This window comes from Hippopotamus amphibius, chromosome 6 (genome assembly GCF_030028045.1).
Source record: "Hippopotamus amphibius kiboko isolate mHipAmp2 chromosome 6, mHipAmp2.hap2, whole genome shotgun sequence".
NCBI classification, from domain to species: Eukaryota; Metazoa; Chordata; class Mammalia; order Artiodactyla; family Hippopotamidae; genus Hippopotamus; species Hippopotamus amphibius.
This window is the reverse complement of record NC_080191.1, coordinates 74,509,456-74,526,091: the sequence shown is the minus strand read 5'-3', so window position 1 is coordinate 74,526,091 and position 16,636 is coordinate 74,509,456. Positions and strand designations below refer to the sequence as shown.

Sequence of the window (16,636 nt, the reverse complement as noted above, 5' to 3'; positions counted from 1 at the left end):
TCCTAGTGGGCGCTCGCCCCCACATACCTTGGACACCGAAGAAGTGGCCATGGTCCCAGCGACCCGCGGAATTCCAGATGCACTCGGGATTTCCCGCGCTCCCTCGCGGCAGCGGGGCAGAGGTTAGTGGCGGGACACGCGGCTCCTTGATTGGCTGGCAGCACCCTCCGGGGCGGGCTTCCGGCGCGCGGAGGCGGGGCGTGCAGAGGAGGGCGGGGCGAAGCTCAGGACCATCCAGCTGGGACGCGCTTGGTGGAGTCAGTCATGGCGTGCGGCTTCCGCAGGTCCATCGCCTGTCAGGTACGGCCCGGGAACTGGCATAAGGAGGGCCCCCGCGCCCCGAAGCCCTTTCGCTGTTGCGGGCCAGTCCCCAGTCTTCGGGAGGGTGGGTTCCGCGGATGCCCTGTTTGTTTCTGCCTCCTCTTTCCCCCTTTCTGGAGCTGCTCAAGCCGCGGAGGCAAACCCAGTCGAGGGTCGAGCATGCGGCCCAGATCGGTTTCTCAGGGTGAAAAGTAAACTTTGGAAGGCACATGTTGCGTCTTCCCTCACGGCTTACCACCTGACAGCTCAGTGTGCTTTACCTGGGTGGAAAGTTAATGGGCCATGAATAGACTCTCTAGAAATTAGTGTTCCATACGCTTAGTGAAGTTGATGATGGATTGAATTTTCATTTGAAAGGATCTAATTTTAAAACTGGCCATTTCTCTCACAGTCATTTTGGCTGCCTGTCCTAGCATTATTTTTGGTAACTCATGTTGTGTGAGACCCTGATTCAGAGGCATCGTGTTACCCAAAAACTGAGTTTGCCCCTTGGTGGATGTGGGGACAAAAGACAACCAAACCAAAGATGGGGATAAGGAAGGATTTGTTACTTGCAGCAAGTGGGGGAAGGCGGGTAGGGGGCATCTTTCTTTCCCAAAGTAGTATCTCCCCAGATGGCAAAATTGGGGAAGTTTTAAGCTAAGGGTATGTGCATATTCATGAAAGGTTTTGTGTGGTATGTGTATATTCATGAAGGGGCTTGAGCAGAGGTGAATTCAGTACAGAATTGTGGCAAAGCTTGGGAATAGAAGCTTTAATTCAAGTCACCAGGGTCAGAAAAAAATCAACATCTTTATTCCTTAGATTCTGTTCAGTGTGGGTTCTTAGCTAGTAGTTACCATCCTCCAGCTGGGCGGGGGCCTTAGTTCCAGCAGAAGGACTCAAAGATACAGTATATTGTTATCTGTATCCCCTGAGGGGGCAGCTAGGAGTCCGCCTTCTGGCTGCTCTATTGGTTTACTGCTTTTCCTTTGTTTTCTGTATCCCTCACTTTGCTGATCAGTAACTGTTTGCATCTGCTGTTTGGAACTCAGGGAAGGTCTAGGCGGCTGAAGCCTTTCTCTTGCTAAGGAGAAACAGAAACAAAGTCTTTTGTACCCTGGAGGGCTCCCCAGGGTCCTGCTCGGTTTCATTCCCCCCTTTTCTTTGATACCCTTCCTCAATCTTGAGGGGAACAGGTGTTAGACAAGAAAGGGAATAACGTTTTGGATAGAGAGATTAGTCATAAACTTGGCAGAGGAACTCGGTTTTAGGGGGACTCAGTTTTGATATTTGAACAACTCTGTAATGAGGATGGGAATAAAACACTGGAACATTAGATTTCATCAGAAATAATTCTTAAAACGGGTCAGCCACCTGTGCAATTTTGCAACAAAACTTTCTACTGTAGTCTTGATAAACCCGCTTCCTTTTATTAATGGACATACTAGTGAACATATTTTGCCTGGCATATAGTACATATTTCACTTAGTTCATTTTTACAGTATTTCTGGACTTCTGTGGAGAAATCCCTCTGTTTTGTTTTTATAGTTGTAGATGTACTTCCCTGTCCAATGCCAGCTTCCCAAATATCACCAACGGACCATTTGATAAGAAAAAGCTGAGTTTATGGCTTAGTGGGCTAACACAACAGAGTTTTGGTAGTGTCTCCCACTGGGAAGGCAAGGTCAGATTTTATGGAGAATTTCAAGTAAGGTTTAAGGTCTTTCAGTGGCAGGGTGAGAGGACAGGGATGTGGAGGAGATGGCTTGATGAGGATTGGATACCGATCTTAACAGTTTTAAGGTTGATGGGGGACTTCCCGATGGTCCAGTGGTTAGGGCTCCCCACTTCCACTGCAGGGGGCGCAGGTTGGCTCCCTGGTCGGGAAACTGAGATCCCGCGTGCTCCACATGCCCCATGGCACGGCCAAAAAAAAAAAAAAAGATTGATGGAAAGAACAAGGCTAGGAGTGCAAGGACTCTTAGGACATAAACTGTTGATTCTTTCTTTTTATTGAAAAACTGATATATTTTTCAGGAAGTTCCTGTAGTGAACAATCAAGATATTGATGTTTGTCTGGGCAGGAGTCTCCCAGAACAATAAAATTATACTAATGAAAACAAAGAAATGATAAAGTTAATGTGGACATAAACTATGTCCAGGATAGGTAGTCTTAGGCCTCAGTGTCCAAGCTTTGGGTGTGTGAGGTGGGTTCCATACAAAGCCCTTAGGTCAAGATAGTGCCATGAACAGAAACATTTTGTGTTTAGTTTCGCAAAGGCTGCATACTTCCTTGTAAAGAAAGCAAGTTGGAAAATCAGAAATTAATATGTATTGAGTTTATTTGTGCTAATTACTTCACATTCACATTTAAGCTCCAGGACAACCCTGCAACAGAGAAGTATTAACCTTATGATACACTTGAGCAAATTAAGATCCAGAGAGACCAAATAACCTACCCACATCTCCTGGTCAATAAACTGAAGAGTTGGTTTATGAACAGAGATCTGTTTAACTTCAAACAGTACTATGCTGTTTAGTTTATGAAGGCAAGGAACACCATCAGATCATTAAACAGAATGTCATAGAGTTGTGTGACAACATAAACTAAGCAAATGTGTATTTCCCCAGATAAGAGGTCATTGAGAGATGATCTGAAACAAGGATACAAAGAAATAAAATAAAAATTAAAATATGTGCAATACATACCTCTATGAATGAGGGACCTTGCCTAGTTTAGGAGTGAAGGAATGTATTACATTCATTCAGCAAATTTTGCTTGATGAATATACGTTTTTTTTTAATCTCCTTCACCTACCCTATTTCTCTCCTCCCTCCAGCACTTCCCCACCAGCAACCAGTTGTTTTCTGTAGCTATAACTCTGTTCTTGTTTGGTTATATTTGTTCATTTGTTTTGCATTTTAGATTCCACATATACGTGAAATCATACAGTATTTCCCTCCCTCTGTGTGACTTATATCACATAGCATAATATCCTCTAGACCCATCCATGTCATCACAGATGGCAAGACTTTTCTTTTTTAAATGGCTGAATAATAGTCCATGGTATACATACACCTCATCTTCTTTATCCATACGTTTATTGATGGACACTAACGTTGCTTCCATATCTTGGCTATAGTAAATAATATTATAACAAACATAGGGGTGCATATATCTTTTTGAATTAGTGTTTTTATTTTCTTTGGGTATATACCTAGAGGTGTACTTCATAGATTGTATGGTAGTCCTATTTTTAAGTTTTTGAGAAATCTCCATACTATTTTACATAGTGGCTTCACCAACTTACATTCCCAACATCAGTGCACAAGGGTTCCGTTTTCTCCACATCCTCGCCAACACTTGTTATTTGTTGTCTTTTGATAATAGCGATTCTGACAGATGTGAATTGATATCTCGTGGTTTTGATCTGCATGTGGCTGATAGTGATGTTGAGCAGCTTTTCATGTGCCTGCTGGCCATCTGTATATCTTGGAAAAATGTTCAGTCCTCCGCCCATTTTTTAATTCAGTTGTTGGGTTTTTTTTGGTTTTGTTTTGTTTTTGATGTTGAGTTGAATTAGTTTTTTTTATATTTTGGATATTAACCCCTTGTCATATGTATAATTTGCAAATACTTTCTCCCATTCAGTAGGTGGCCTTTTTCATTTTGTTGGTAGTTTCCTTTGCTGTGCAAAAGGTTTTTGGTTTGATGAATAAGCTCATTTATTTATTTTTGCTCCTTTCAAATTGCTGCTTCTGCCATAGGTCTCAGAGTGTATGAGATTTTGTGTGTGCCGTTTAAGAGTGGCATCTGTTTCCTACAACCTTCTGGCTCTCCCAGAAGTAAGGTCCAGTACCCTTCAAAGACAAATGTTCTGAGAAGTCGTCTTCCTGGTGCAGGACCTCCAGGCTGGGGAGCCTGAGGTGGGGCTCAGACCCCTCGCTTCTTTGGGAGAACCTCTGCTGTTGTGATTTTCCTCCCATTTGTGGGTTGCCCACCTGGGGGTATGGGTCTTGACTCCACCCCTCCTACCCATCTAGTTGTGGTTCCTTCTTTATATCTTTAATTATAAGAAGCCATAGACATTTTCTGCTAGTCTTCAGGCCTTTCTTATCAATAGTTGCTCTGTAAATAGTTGTAATTTTGGTGTGCCCATGGGAGATGGTGAGTTCAGGGTCTTCCTACTCAGTCATCTTGGCCACTCCTTCACTCTGGCTCATGGCCTCATCTTTCAATCTTCAAAACCAATGACAAAGCTGAGATCTTTTTATGTTGCCGTTTCTCTGGTTCTCTGAGTCTAAAGTTTTCTAAGCACTATCAGTCCCAAGGTTAAAGGTGAATGGGATATGGTTTCTGCCCTGGCATGGCTCCAGAGTAACTTGAGAAACAGTTGTATAAACAGGTAATCGCAGGGCAGTCTGTAACCACTATGTTAGAAGCCTGTGTGAAGTGCTACGGGGATGGAGAAGAAAGCCTCTTAGTGTCAGTGCAGGCTTTGTGGAAAGGTGGTGTTGGGGCTCAGTCCTGAAGAGAGGATGGGTAAAAGTGCGCTGAGTGAGTAGAGTGGGAGCTTGGTGGGGATGGGGTATTTCAAGAAGAGTGTGTGCATAGACACAGACTCATGGGAGAGCATGGCATGTTCATGGAACCACAGTATTTGAGTATGACTGATTGTTTAGAATATACCTCTGATGCTCACTTCAGCAAGTTCTACTGCTTCTATCTTCAAAATAATACTTTGAATTCATCCACTCTTTTCCATCACTGCTGTCCCTTCCTTCCCACACCCCAAGCCAAGCTACCATTATCACCTGTTGACTTACCAGCTGCTTACACTAGCATTCTGATGGGTCTGTCTGCATTCTTGCCCTCTCTCCAATCCATTCTCCTTATAGCAACAAAAGTGACTTCTAGAATGTAAATCAAATCATATCACTTATCTTTTTAAAACTACACAAACTCACTGCCAGAAACTTAACATCTTTCTTTCCAACCTCAATTCATCCCACTCTGTCCCTTCTTCTGTATGATCCTAGCCACGCTGTAATTTTTGGATTTTCCAACATAGCAAGTTCTTTCCATTGCCATTGCATTCCCATTGCAGAGATTATTCCCTGTGCCTAAAGGAAATGCAGTTTATACCATGACTTCCTATGCTAGATGGAAGTTTCACAGAAGAATGCTTACTTTATAAAGTGTGTGGATTCTTTTCTATTCTGTATTCCTTCATTTTCCCCAAAAAATGCTGGTTGGGACTCACTGAATTTATTCCCCACTGACCGCCTATAGTTTGAAAAGTGTGTCCCCCAGGTATTCTCTATCTCAGTCCCTTGTTTGCTTCTGTCATAAAACTTATGAGTTAACGATTATTTTGTCTCGTGTTTCTTGTTTTGGTATATCTTTCCTCTACAAGCTTCGCAAAGACAGCACGTTTTATTCACTGTTATTTCTCCAGACCAATGAAGTGCCTGAAATATAGCTGTTGGGATGTAATATAGTTTGCAGCTTCACCAAATGAGTTCATAATTTTAAAGCTATAAGATGACATGGTAATAGTGGAAAGAATTCAAATTCCTTTATTAATGTGACTGACTTACTCTTGGCAGCTCTTAATTAATGTCAGCTGTCAGATGATGGTCTTGATTTCTAGTTTACAGGATTATCGCAAGGATTAATGATGAAGAAGAAGAAGGTAATAGTAACTATTTGTGAAATACTTGCAGCACACCGTGTTTTGCTGAACTTTATAGGGATATTGATAGGCTTTAAGGAGGTAATATTAACGGAGTGCTTAGTGTCGAGAATTGTGAGGGGTTGGTGACTTTACCTGACAAGTTAAGTAATCCACAGTTCATGGATGGTGACAGAATATATGAGAGCCCTGGGCGGAAGAAAAGGATTTTATTATTTTATTACTCCCAGCAAAAAGCAGTAGCCAGACTATCAACATTTTCTTGTGTGGGTTCCCCAAGCCTCTCTTCTTCCCACAGGGCAATGTGAAGAGGGTCAGATACTTGTGCACGCAGTGTGTGTGTTATATAGTAGAGGACCCTGAGACTTCTATAATGGCAGCAGACATGTTCCCTTTATTCTGATGTGGGGCACTGTTTCTGTCTCACAAAGCTGTTTGTTGTACAAACATCCTCGAAAAGATAGTCCAGAACCAAGGGCAGTTTGGGCTTTGCTTACAAGACACCCAGAAACTTGAGTCACGAAGAGATTTGTCTCCCAACTTTTAGCACAGTGGTATGCAGGTAAGGTGTGCAGTGCTTGATATTATCATCTCATTTAATCATCTCAATCCTCTTGTGCTCTTGGTAGCATTATCTCTATTTTGTAGAGGACACTGAGACTCAAGAAGGTGAAGAGAGTAATCTAAAGTCACAGCTACAAAATTGTGGAGTTCAGGAACTAACCGACCCAACTGTTTGACTCAACATCAAAATTCTTTGGATTCTGTAGAATGACCTTTGTAAAACATTCAGCACTGTCTCTGGCTCAGAAACATAATGACAGAGTATAGATTTGTTTCCCTTTCTCACTTCCTTTTCATTTAGGTTTTGATGTTAAGTTTAGAATAAATTCAGCTGGTTCATTTTAATTCCTCTTACTTTTAATTTTGAAGGAATTTCAAACTTAGAGAAAAGTTGTGAGAGTAGTACGGGGAACTCCATATACCCTTTATCCAGATTCACCTATTGACATTTTACCACATTTGCTTCATTACTTTATATCTATTTAATATGTTTTCCTGTATCATTAGAGGTTGAGTTTCATAAATCATGCTCCATAACCTCCTGATACCTAATCGTTTCCTTCCTAAGAACAAGGCTTACCTTACATAACCACAATACAGTTACTAGATACATATCGCACTGATAGACTTTTATCTAATTTATAGTCCATTCCAGTTTTGTTGATGTTTTTCAACAGCCTTTTCTTCCAGTGTAGGCTCACAAACTGCATTTCATTGTTATGTGATTGTTACATTTCAAGGGCCTTAAGCTCCCCTCCTCATTAATTTATATCTACATAACTTGATAGAGGAGATACACTGCTAACAGGGAAGAGAAGGCAGGCCTCCTTGACTGCCCAGGAGTTTTGTTGTCAGATCTCAGGACCTCAAGGAGCAGTTCAGCTTGTCCAGTTGTTGTCATACAGTCCTAAACTGAAATATCTTCCCAACGTAAATGTTTCAGCTTAGGACTGGTTATGTTGGGAACATAATCAAGGTTCAGATGAACTACAGTAACCAGCTGAATTGTCTAGGTATGTGCTTTGCTTCTGACCTGTTCTCACAGGCCCACAGGCACTCAGTTCTGCTTCAAACCACAGGTTCTGTAAGAGCCATGCTAAATTCCTTTCATTATAAAATAATTGCAAATAACGTGCCCATCAAATCATTTAGGAAGTTCTTTTCTGAACCCTGAAGTTTCAGTTGATACCTCATTTGCTGCCTGCTTGAGTCTTCGAGCTAATTCAGACCTGAAGAAAGTCTCTGCAAATGTGGGAGTACTTGTGCATTGGCTCTTGGCGGCAAACATACACAACTGACCTGGTTATATTAGAGAATCAGAACTGAGGAATAACCAGGGGCAATTGACATTTGAAGTAATTTAAGATCTGGAAGAGTGATCGATAATCTTTTCGAGAATTTCAAAACTCGTTGCCTTGTAGACTATGTTGTGGATAAAAATACAGAACTAATTTTCATAAGATATCAGTTCTGCCACCTACGTGTTTGGTTGCTAAAGCATAAGGATCTCTTTTTCATCAGCCAAGTTGGGTTTTTATGTGGTTATTGGAGATTTGGATCTTGAACCCGGCAAGCTTAGCTCCTAACTGAATTTAGAGCCTACCTGGAGCCAGACTGATAGGGTATTTTGGGGCTTTGTGTTCAGTACCTATGTATGTACTAAGCGTAAAACGTATGTGTGCCTACGTGCCAGGGAAAGGAATGGTTGAAAACTGCCCACAAGCTGATTGATTAATGGCTTTCTCATGCTGGGTACCTTAGGAGCCAAAGATCCTATTACATTAGAATCTTTGACTTTAGGTTGCCAAATCCAAGGCTTAGAATTGTACCTGGTACGTTGTAAGCACTCAATACATGTTAGTCATTATTATATTATACGTGAGAATCTCTGGTCTTGGGTTCCCAAGCCAGATCTGGCATATGTGGATTTTCACTTTTGGTACTCCCTTTAAGAAGTGGTTCGGCTTTCACCCTCAAATTTCCTCTTCATTCAGCTGTAAGTTATTTAGTTTATTTCTCAAGGACTGTGACTAATGTTTTGTGGATTTTATTCCTCTGTTTTTAGTTTTAAAGTTTTGAGTCTTAGTCTTCTTTTATTATTTTATTTTCAACTGAGTAAACTTTTGATACATTGTGTAAAAAGTTTTCTTTTCACTAATCTGAGGCCTCAAGTAGATAGTTATCAGTAGGCTCTTGTTATACCTGTGGTAGCCCTAGATGAAGCCCAATGCCAGGAGAAACACCTTTACCTAAAGGGGAAAAAAGAAATTTGTAGCTAAGGAAACTCAGGTCACATTCTCATCAGAGAAAACACTAAGTTCAATCTCAGAGACAAGCCCGATTATATCCAAAATAATTCTGAACCTTGTAAGACTGTAGGTGAATTAAAAACCATGCTCTCTGACATTTGACAGTGGTTCTTAACTTTTTTCTTCTTTTTTTTTTCTTTTTCGTGCCCCACACTCCTTGAATGAATTAAAAACCCTCACTAGTTTGGGCACTGATTGTTAACGTGGGAAACAGCTGGTATCTCCCTATGCAGTGCTTCTCAAGCTGTGTCTGCTTGAGACTGGAATCACCTGAGAAGCATTAAAAACAATACCTAAGCCCAGGCCCCTTGGGATGGGGTTGGGTAGGGGCCTTGAAGTTCTAAACCTTATCACGTGATTCTGATGTTCATCCAGGCTTGATAACCACTAGCCAAGGATGACCAGGAAGCAGAAAAGTATAGTGCAGGGGTCCCCACACTTTACCTCACATTAGAATCAACCCCAAGAACTTTTTAATGTCTGTTGACCAGGTCATACCCTGTAATAATTAGAATATTTGCATGTGGGAGCCAGACGTCACTGTTTTCTAAAGATCCCTGAGTCATTTCCACATGCAGTAAAATATGAGAACCACTGGTATAGTGATTAAGAACAGAAGACGTGGGTTTAAATCCAGCTTCTCCTCTGATAGGTATGTAAGTTCACTGTACTTCATCTGTAAAATGTGGAAAATTATTTAGCTACCTTACAGGCTTATCATTAAGAATCAGTGAATTAGTATAAATAGGGCACTTAGGATTGTGTTTGGTATGTTGTATGTATGCAATGTTCATTAGTCATTATTATATTAGAGTTCTGAGGATGGGGTATTTTGAACCCCCTCTCCACATCACCACCCTCGCCCCAGAGGCTTTCTGGCATTGGGGACCTAATTATTATCCATTAGCCTAGGTGACAGCTTTGGCACCTGTATGAAGAGGCCATTCAAGATGGCTCTTCCCTGGCTCTCTGTTTATTCCCTGCTGACCCGTCCCTGCTTCACTCACATGACCATCCAATCCTCTTAATTATAGGGCTTAATGAGTAACTGCCTACTTGCGCCCTGCCTCAGCTGCTAGTTTTTCTGGTACCTGACGAGCCAACCTGACTTCAGTTCCCCCTATAAATGGTAGCCTTCTTCTCCTCCAAGTAGCAGAGATGGGTGCCGTGTCCTGCCTGCTGTACACAGTGGAGTGTTGCTCCAGGACCTTTTGCTTTAGACGTGTAAGATCTTTATCCGATAAATCGTTAGTGCCTCTGTCGCTGTCTCTGGGCTCTTTCTTCCATCTCCAGGCTGGGCATCAACAAGGCTTGCAGGGTACAGCCCAACAGCCCCAACATGAAGTTAGATAAGTAGAAAACAACATATCTGAACCATACTGCTTGACTTTCAGTAGGAATTCCTTAACAGTAGATGCCTTTATAAAGTTGTGCTTTGGTAAAGAAAAAATTTTCTCATTTTTGCAAAGATAGTACCTGCTTATTGTAAAGAATTCAGCAATACAAGAAGGTGCAAAGAATTTTTTTTAGAAAACCTCCACCGTGAATAGTGATCACTAACATTGATTGACCTTTATTTTAGATACATTTCTTTGTAGATAACAGGCAGAAAAAAAGATAGGAAGACGGGATAGATGTGCTTTTTATAAAAATTGAGCTGTATTGTAACAAGTTTTTATTTCATTGTTTTTAAGTTTTATAATGGAAATGTCCAACGGCTAAAAATATAATACTATTATGATTCCCCATGTACCCATAACGTAAGTGCAGTTTTAAGTAAAAAGTATTAAACACAGTTTAGCTTGAATTTAACAAAAGCAAAAGAAACCAAAGTGCAATTTAAAGAATTATTGATATATTTGCTAAACAAGTCCTCTACAGTTGAGACATTGTGAAGAACATCACAGTTTGGAGTTTTTTTTTTAAATCTTGATGTTTCAGAGACTCATTATAGATACAGAGAACAAACTGGTGGTTACCAGAGGGGAAAGGGGGTAAGGGGTCAGACAAAATATGTAAAGGGAATTAAGAGATACAAACTTCCAGCTATAAAATAAGTAAGTCATGGGATATAGTGTACACATAAGGAATATAGTCAATATGTTACAACAACTTTATATGGTGACAGGTGGTTACTGCACTTATTTTCATCAATTCATGCATCACTATGTTGTACATCTGAAACTAACATAATATTGTATGTTAATTATAAATTTTTAAAAATCTTGATGTTTTGGATTTAGGCAGTATCACCCCCTGCCATGAAAGAGGAGGACATCAGCACTCTTATAGTTAATATAACTTTCCTCTACCTTTCCTAATCTTTTCAGTAACTTTCTCAAAGTTTGTAACACAGTCTGTTTATTAATGATATCTGCATGACTTGTCTCATATTCACTTTATATTGAATTGGATACAGTGCTTACCATCAGTCCTTTTACTGATACATGGCTTAATTGGCTGGATTTCTTTATGAGTAGACTTTTCAAGAAGGGCTTTATTTACTTTTTTTTTTTACTTTTTTCTTTTTTAAGAAATTGTGACTTCTTATATAACCTAATCCTAGACGAATCAAAAGGGGGTTAATCACTAGGAAATTAGCATGTTTAGAAATAATATGAAAATAATAGATTTAGAAATAATATTAAAAATCTTCCTTTTAGAAACAGAGCAATAACACCGTATTGTTTAGTTCTGATTTTTGATTTTCCAAAGTCTGACACCATAGATGCAAATGCCGCCATACAACAATTTAATGTTAATTTAAATTTTTTCCAATTTTCATATGTTGGCAACTAATTCAAATTAAAACAGCAGCTGAGCAGGTGAAACAGTTTGCAGCTTCTCCAGTAGATGAATCTTGCCCCATGTAATATGTTGCTAAATTATTTGCTTTAACCAGATCGTGGTCTTTGTGATTAGCTAACGTGGCTGCAAAGTGTGATTATTTCATCTCTGGAGTTTTTTTTTGATTGGATGCTTTATTTTTGAAATTTAGTGACTTGTTATGTTTTCCTAACATAGTCATTTATTTTGATCTATAGATTCCGTTTGTTTCTCTTTTTTTACGGAAATATTTAACCACGTAGAAGAATGCTACTGATATCCATGTACCCATCACCCCGCTTGAGAAATAAACTATTAACAAATACCTGTACTACTAAAATCTCCTGGGTACCTATCCCTGATTGCAGACTCTTTCCTCACATATGAGGTTTTGTGTTTATCACATCTGTGTGTGTGACTTACTACCTATGAATGTATCCCTAAATAGTATTCTCTTGCAAGTTATTAAATTTTATCTAAGCGATAATCAAACTGTAATTATCCTTCTGCAACTTGGGGGTTTTTTTGTTTGTTCACTTCAAATTTTTAAAAAGATTTATCCGTAATGGTGCACAGAGGTCCAGTTCTTTCATTTTACTGCTGAATGGTGTGCCATTGCGGTAATATACAACAGTTTAGATTTCGTTCTTTATTTCAGGGACAGTTTTCCTTTTGTTGAATATTTTGCCATATTTCCTATCTCCTTGGTCACACCTGATTCTAGCTGCCACTTATGTGAACAGTTTCACATGTGCTTCCATTCACTTACTATTAACAGCACTTCATCCTGTTGAAAAGCCTGCTACCAACCCGTACTCTTCGTTGCTGCACGTGGGCTTTCTCTAGTTGCAGCGAGCGGGGGCTACTCTTCGTTGCAGTGCGCAGGCTTCTCGTGGCTTCCCTTGTTGTGGAGCACAGGCTCTAGGCGTGCAGGCTTCAGTAGTTGTGGCACACGGGTTTAGTTGCTCCATGGCATGTGGGATCTTCCTGGAGCAGGGATCGAACCCGTGTCCCCTGCATTGGCAGGCAGATTCTTAACCAGTGTGCCACCTAGGAAGCCCTTCCTTTGTGTTTCTTAATTATTCTATAATAAAATATTTGATCATCAGTTTGTTTATTTAATCTTTAGATTCCCTTTTTATCTCACTCTGTTTTTTCCATCTTTTAGTTCTTTTTATATTCACAGATCTTAGCTCTGGTGAAGAATGTCTTTGTATTAAGTTGTATTTTTCTTCTAGCGTTCTTTGATCTGTATGCCACATTCCTTTCATTCTGTCTCTCAGCCCCTGCCCCTCCCTCTCTGTATCTCTCTGTTTGTCTGTTTTTCATGCTTATTGTTTTTCATCTTACTGGTGCTTAACAGCTCTGCCCAGACTTTATGTTTGCTTCCACATTGTGTGGGTGACTTCTTCACTCTCCACTTGGCTCACCTCACTTTTGTGGTTACAAAAATATGAACTCTGCAGATTTCCACTCCTCTTTTGTCTCTCCAAGAGGTCATGGTGACCTGTACACATTACTCCTGAACTCTGACTTGGCATATTTTTGCTAGCTAGTTCTGATATTTTTCCATCTTCCTATAAAAGTTCTTGCTCTGATTCTTCCTGGCCCTGCAACACAATATCAGGATTAACTCCCAGTATTTGGGGAATGCATTGTGTTTCCACTGGGGAGGCCCTAGAATCTTCACTTCTGCTAGAAATTGCTGGAAACCACTTCTGTTTTATTCATTCTTTCCCACAGTTTCGTAGCATCTTCCAGTTATCAGTGAAAAAAAATAAATAGAATTCATTCAGTTTTTTCTCTCCAGATTTGGGGTATTAATGAGAATTATTAATTCCATTTAGGAGCCATGCCAAGCAAGGTTGCTCCATGTCTTCTCAGAATCTGACGTATCTTCCTTGGTTACCACTTTTGGAGGTGATAACTTTGGGCTGTGCCTACTATCTTGTGTATTTGTTGCTGGAGAACCAACCAACCTACCTATTTATTACTTACCTTCCTTTTTCCTCTCCTCTCTTCCTTCCTTTTCATTTTAATTTGATAATGGGTAGGAAATGGGAGATTATGTAAAGAAAACCTCTTTATACTGCTTAATCCCAAAGTCTTGGGTTTTTAATTGTGGGAAAATACACATAACATAAAATTTATCTTTTTTTATGGTTTGTTGTTTTTATTGAAGTGTAGTTGATTTACAACGTTCTGTTAATTTCTGCTACACAGCAAAGTAATTCAGTTATACATATACATTCTTTTGTATTTTCCATTATGGTTTATCATAGGGCAGTAAATATAGTTCTCTGTGCTATACAGTAGGACCTTGTGGTTTATCCATTCCATACGTAATAGCTTACATCTGCTAACCCCAACCTTGCACTCCATCCCTCCTCCAGACCCTTCCCCCTTGGCAAGCACAAATCTGTTCTCTGTCCTTGAGTCTGTTTCTGTTTCATAGATAGGTTCATTTCTGTCGTATTTTTACGTTCCATATGTAAGCACTACTGTATGGTATTTGTCTTTCTCTTTCTGACTTACTTAGTATGATAATCTCTGGTTGCATCCATGTTGCTGCAGATGGCATTATTTTGTTCTTTTTTATGGCTGAGTAATATTCCATTGAATATATATATAACACATTGTCTTTATCCATTCATCTGTTGATGGGCATTTAGGTTGCTTCCATGTCTTGGCTATTACGATTAGTGCTGCTATGAACATGGCAGGTGCATGTGTCTTTTTAGATTAGAGTTTTGTCTGGATGTATGCCCTGGAGTGGGATTACTGGATCATACGGTAGTTTTAATTTTAGTTTTCTGAGGAACTGCCATACTGTTTTCCATAGTGACTGCACCAACTTACATACCCACCAACAGTGGAGGAAGGTTCCCTTTTCTCCACATCCTCTTCCAGCATTTGTTATTTGTAGAGTTTTTAATGATGGCCATTTTAACCATTGTGGGGTGGTATTTCATTGTATTTTTATTTATTTATTATTTATTTATTTTTATTTGTTGGCTGCATTGGGTCTTTGCTGCACATGGGCTTTCTCTAGTTGATGTGAGCGGGGGCTACTCTTCATTGTGGTGCTCGGGCTCCTCATTGTAGTGGCTACTCTTGTTTAGAGCACAGGCTCTGGTCGCATGATCTTCAGTAGTTGCGGCACATGGGCTCAGTAGTTGTGGTTCACTGGCTCTAGAGCACAGGCTCAATAGCTGTGGCGCACGGGCTTAGTTGCTCCGTGGCGTGTGGAATCTTCCCAGAGCTGGGCTCAAACCCATGTCCCCTACATTGGCAGGCAGATTCTTAAACCACTGCGCCACCTAGGAAGTCCTTCACTGTATTTTTGGTTTGTGTTTCTCTAATATAAAATTTACCATCTCAGCCATTTTAAAATGTATAGTTCAGTAGCATTAAGTACATTCACAGTGTTTTGCAACCATCACCACCAACCATCTCTAGAACTCTTTTCATCTTGCAAAACTGAAACTGTCCTCATTAAACAGTTACTCCCCATTCCTCCTTTCTCCCCAGTCCCTTTCTTCTTGGTTTGTGAATTTACAGCATATAAGAATGTTCCTGTGCCTTTGTAAAATTACTATTGAAGATATTTTCTGTTTTGGTCTTCACATCTTCATGTGTGTATAACTTGGTCTTAGAATTTACTTCTAGGAAAAGTTTGTTCCTGCTGACTTGCTGGATCTCTTACGAGGTAAAACATGCTGTGCAGATTCTTTTTGTACCTTGGTTGCCAAGAAACGTAATTATCTTTAGCTTGGGTTTGCTGGTATAATTTTATACCTCCATTTTATTTTTGTAGTTTAAGTACCCTCAGAGCTCTTTTGGAGCAAATGCGATATAACACAAGAAATAAACAATTTTTAAGTAGTTTTTAGTTTGCATCATAATTTTTTGTTGTGTTGTTCAATGGACTGTAAACATCTTATTACCTGAATTCACAACTTGTGAGATAAAATACTTTAAAATTGGCATGTGTTACCCAACCCCAAAATGGGCAGAAGACCTAAATAGACATTTCTCCAAAGAAGACATACAGGTGGCCAACAAACACATGAAAAGATGCTCAACATCACTAATCATTAGAGAAATGCAAGTCAAAACCACAATGAGGTATCACCTCACACCAGTTAGAATGGCCACCATCAAAAAATCTACAAACAATAAATGCTGAAGAGGGTGTGGAGAAAAGGGAACCCCCCCCCCACCCTGCCACACTGTTGGTGGGAATGTAAACTGATACAGCCACTATGGAGAACAGTATGGAGGTTCCTTAAGAAACTAAAAATAGAACTACCATATGACCCAGCAATCCCACTACTAGGCATATACCCTGAGGAAACCATAATCCAAAAATATACACATACCACAGTGTTCATTGCAGCACTATTTACAGTAGCCAGGACATGGAAGCAACCAAAATATCCATTGACAGATGAATGGATAAAGATGTGGTACATATATACAATGAAATATTACTCAGTCATAAAAAGGAATGAAATTGAGTCATTTGTAGAGACATGGCTGGACCTAGAGACTGTCATACAGAGAGAAATAACTGAGAAGGAGAAAAATATGTATTAATGTATATATATGGAATCTAGAAAAATGATACTGATGAACCTAGTGGCAGGGCAGGAATAGAGACCGCAGACGTAGAGAATGGAATTGTGGACATGGGGTGGGGGAGTCGGGGGGGTGGTGCTGGGGTGAATTGAGAGAGTAGTATTGACAGATATACACTACCATGTGTAAAGTAGATAGCTAGTGAGACGCTGCTGCATAACACAGGGAGATCAGCTCGGTGCTTTGTAACGACCTAGAGAAGTGGGATGGGGAGGGTGGGAGGGAGGCTCAAGAGGGAGGGGATATGTGTGTACATATAGCTGATTCATTTTGTTGTACATCAGAAACTAACAACAT

At 40.1% G+C, this 16,636-nt stretch overlaps 2 protein-coding genes across 10 annotated transcripts in view; one reads left to right on the top strand and one right to left on the bottom strand.

Annotated features, from left to right (window-relative positions):
- Nucleotides 1–108, bottom strand: part of ORC3 (origin recognition complex subunit 3) — a 63,104-nt gene extending 62,996 nt beyond the window's left edge. For all 8 annotated transcript variants that reach the window (XM_057737721.1, XM_057737724.1, XM_057737722.1 and 5 more), the window contains exon 1: nucleotides 28–108. In XM_057737721.1, coding sequence (XP_057593704.1) covers nucleotides 28–51 — 24 coding nt within the window. In that variant the 5' untranslated portion in view covers nucleotides 52–108. The remainder of the gene's footprint in view (nucleotides 1–27) is intronic.
- Nucleotides 109–229: 121 nt separating this feature from the next.
- Nucleotides 230–16,636, top strand: part of RARS2 (arginyl-tRNA synthetase 2, mitochondrial) — a 79,365-nt gene continuing 62,958 nt past the window's right edge. Inside the window, exon 1 of one of the 2 annotated variants that reach the window (XM_057738212.1) lies at nucleotides 230–300. In XM_057738212.1, the coding sequence (XP_057594195.1) occupies nucleotides 265–300 (36 nt within the window). In that variant the 5' untranslated portion in view covers nucleotides 230–264. The remainder of the gene's footprint in view (nucleotides 301–16,636) is intronic. The other variant, XM_057738214.1, reaches the window with a different exon arrangement.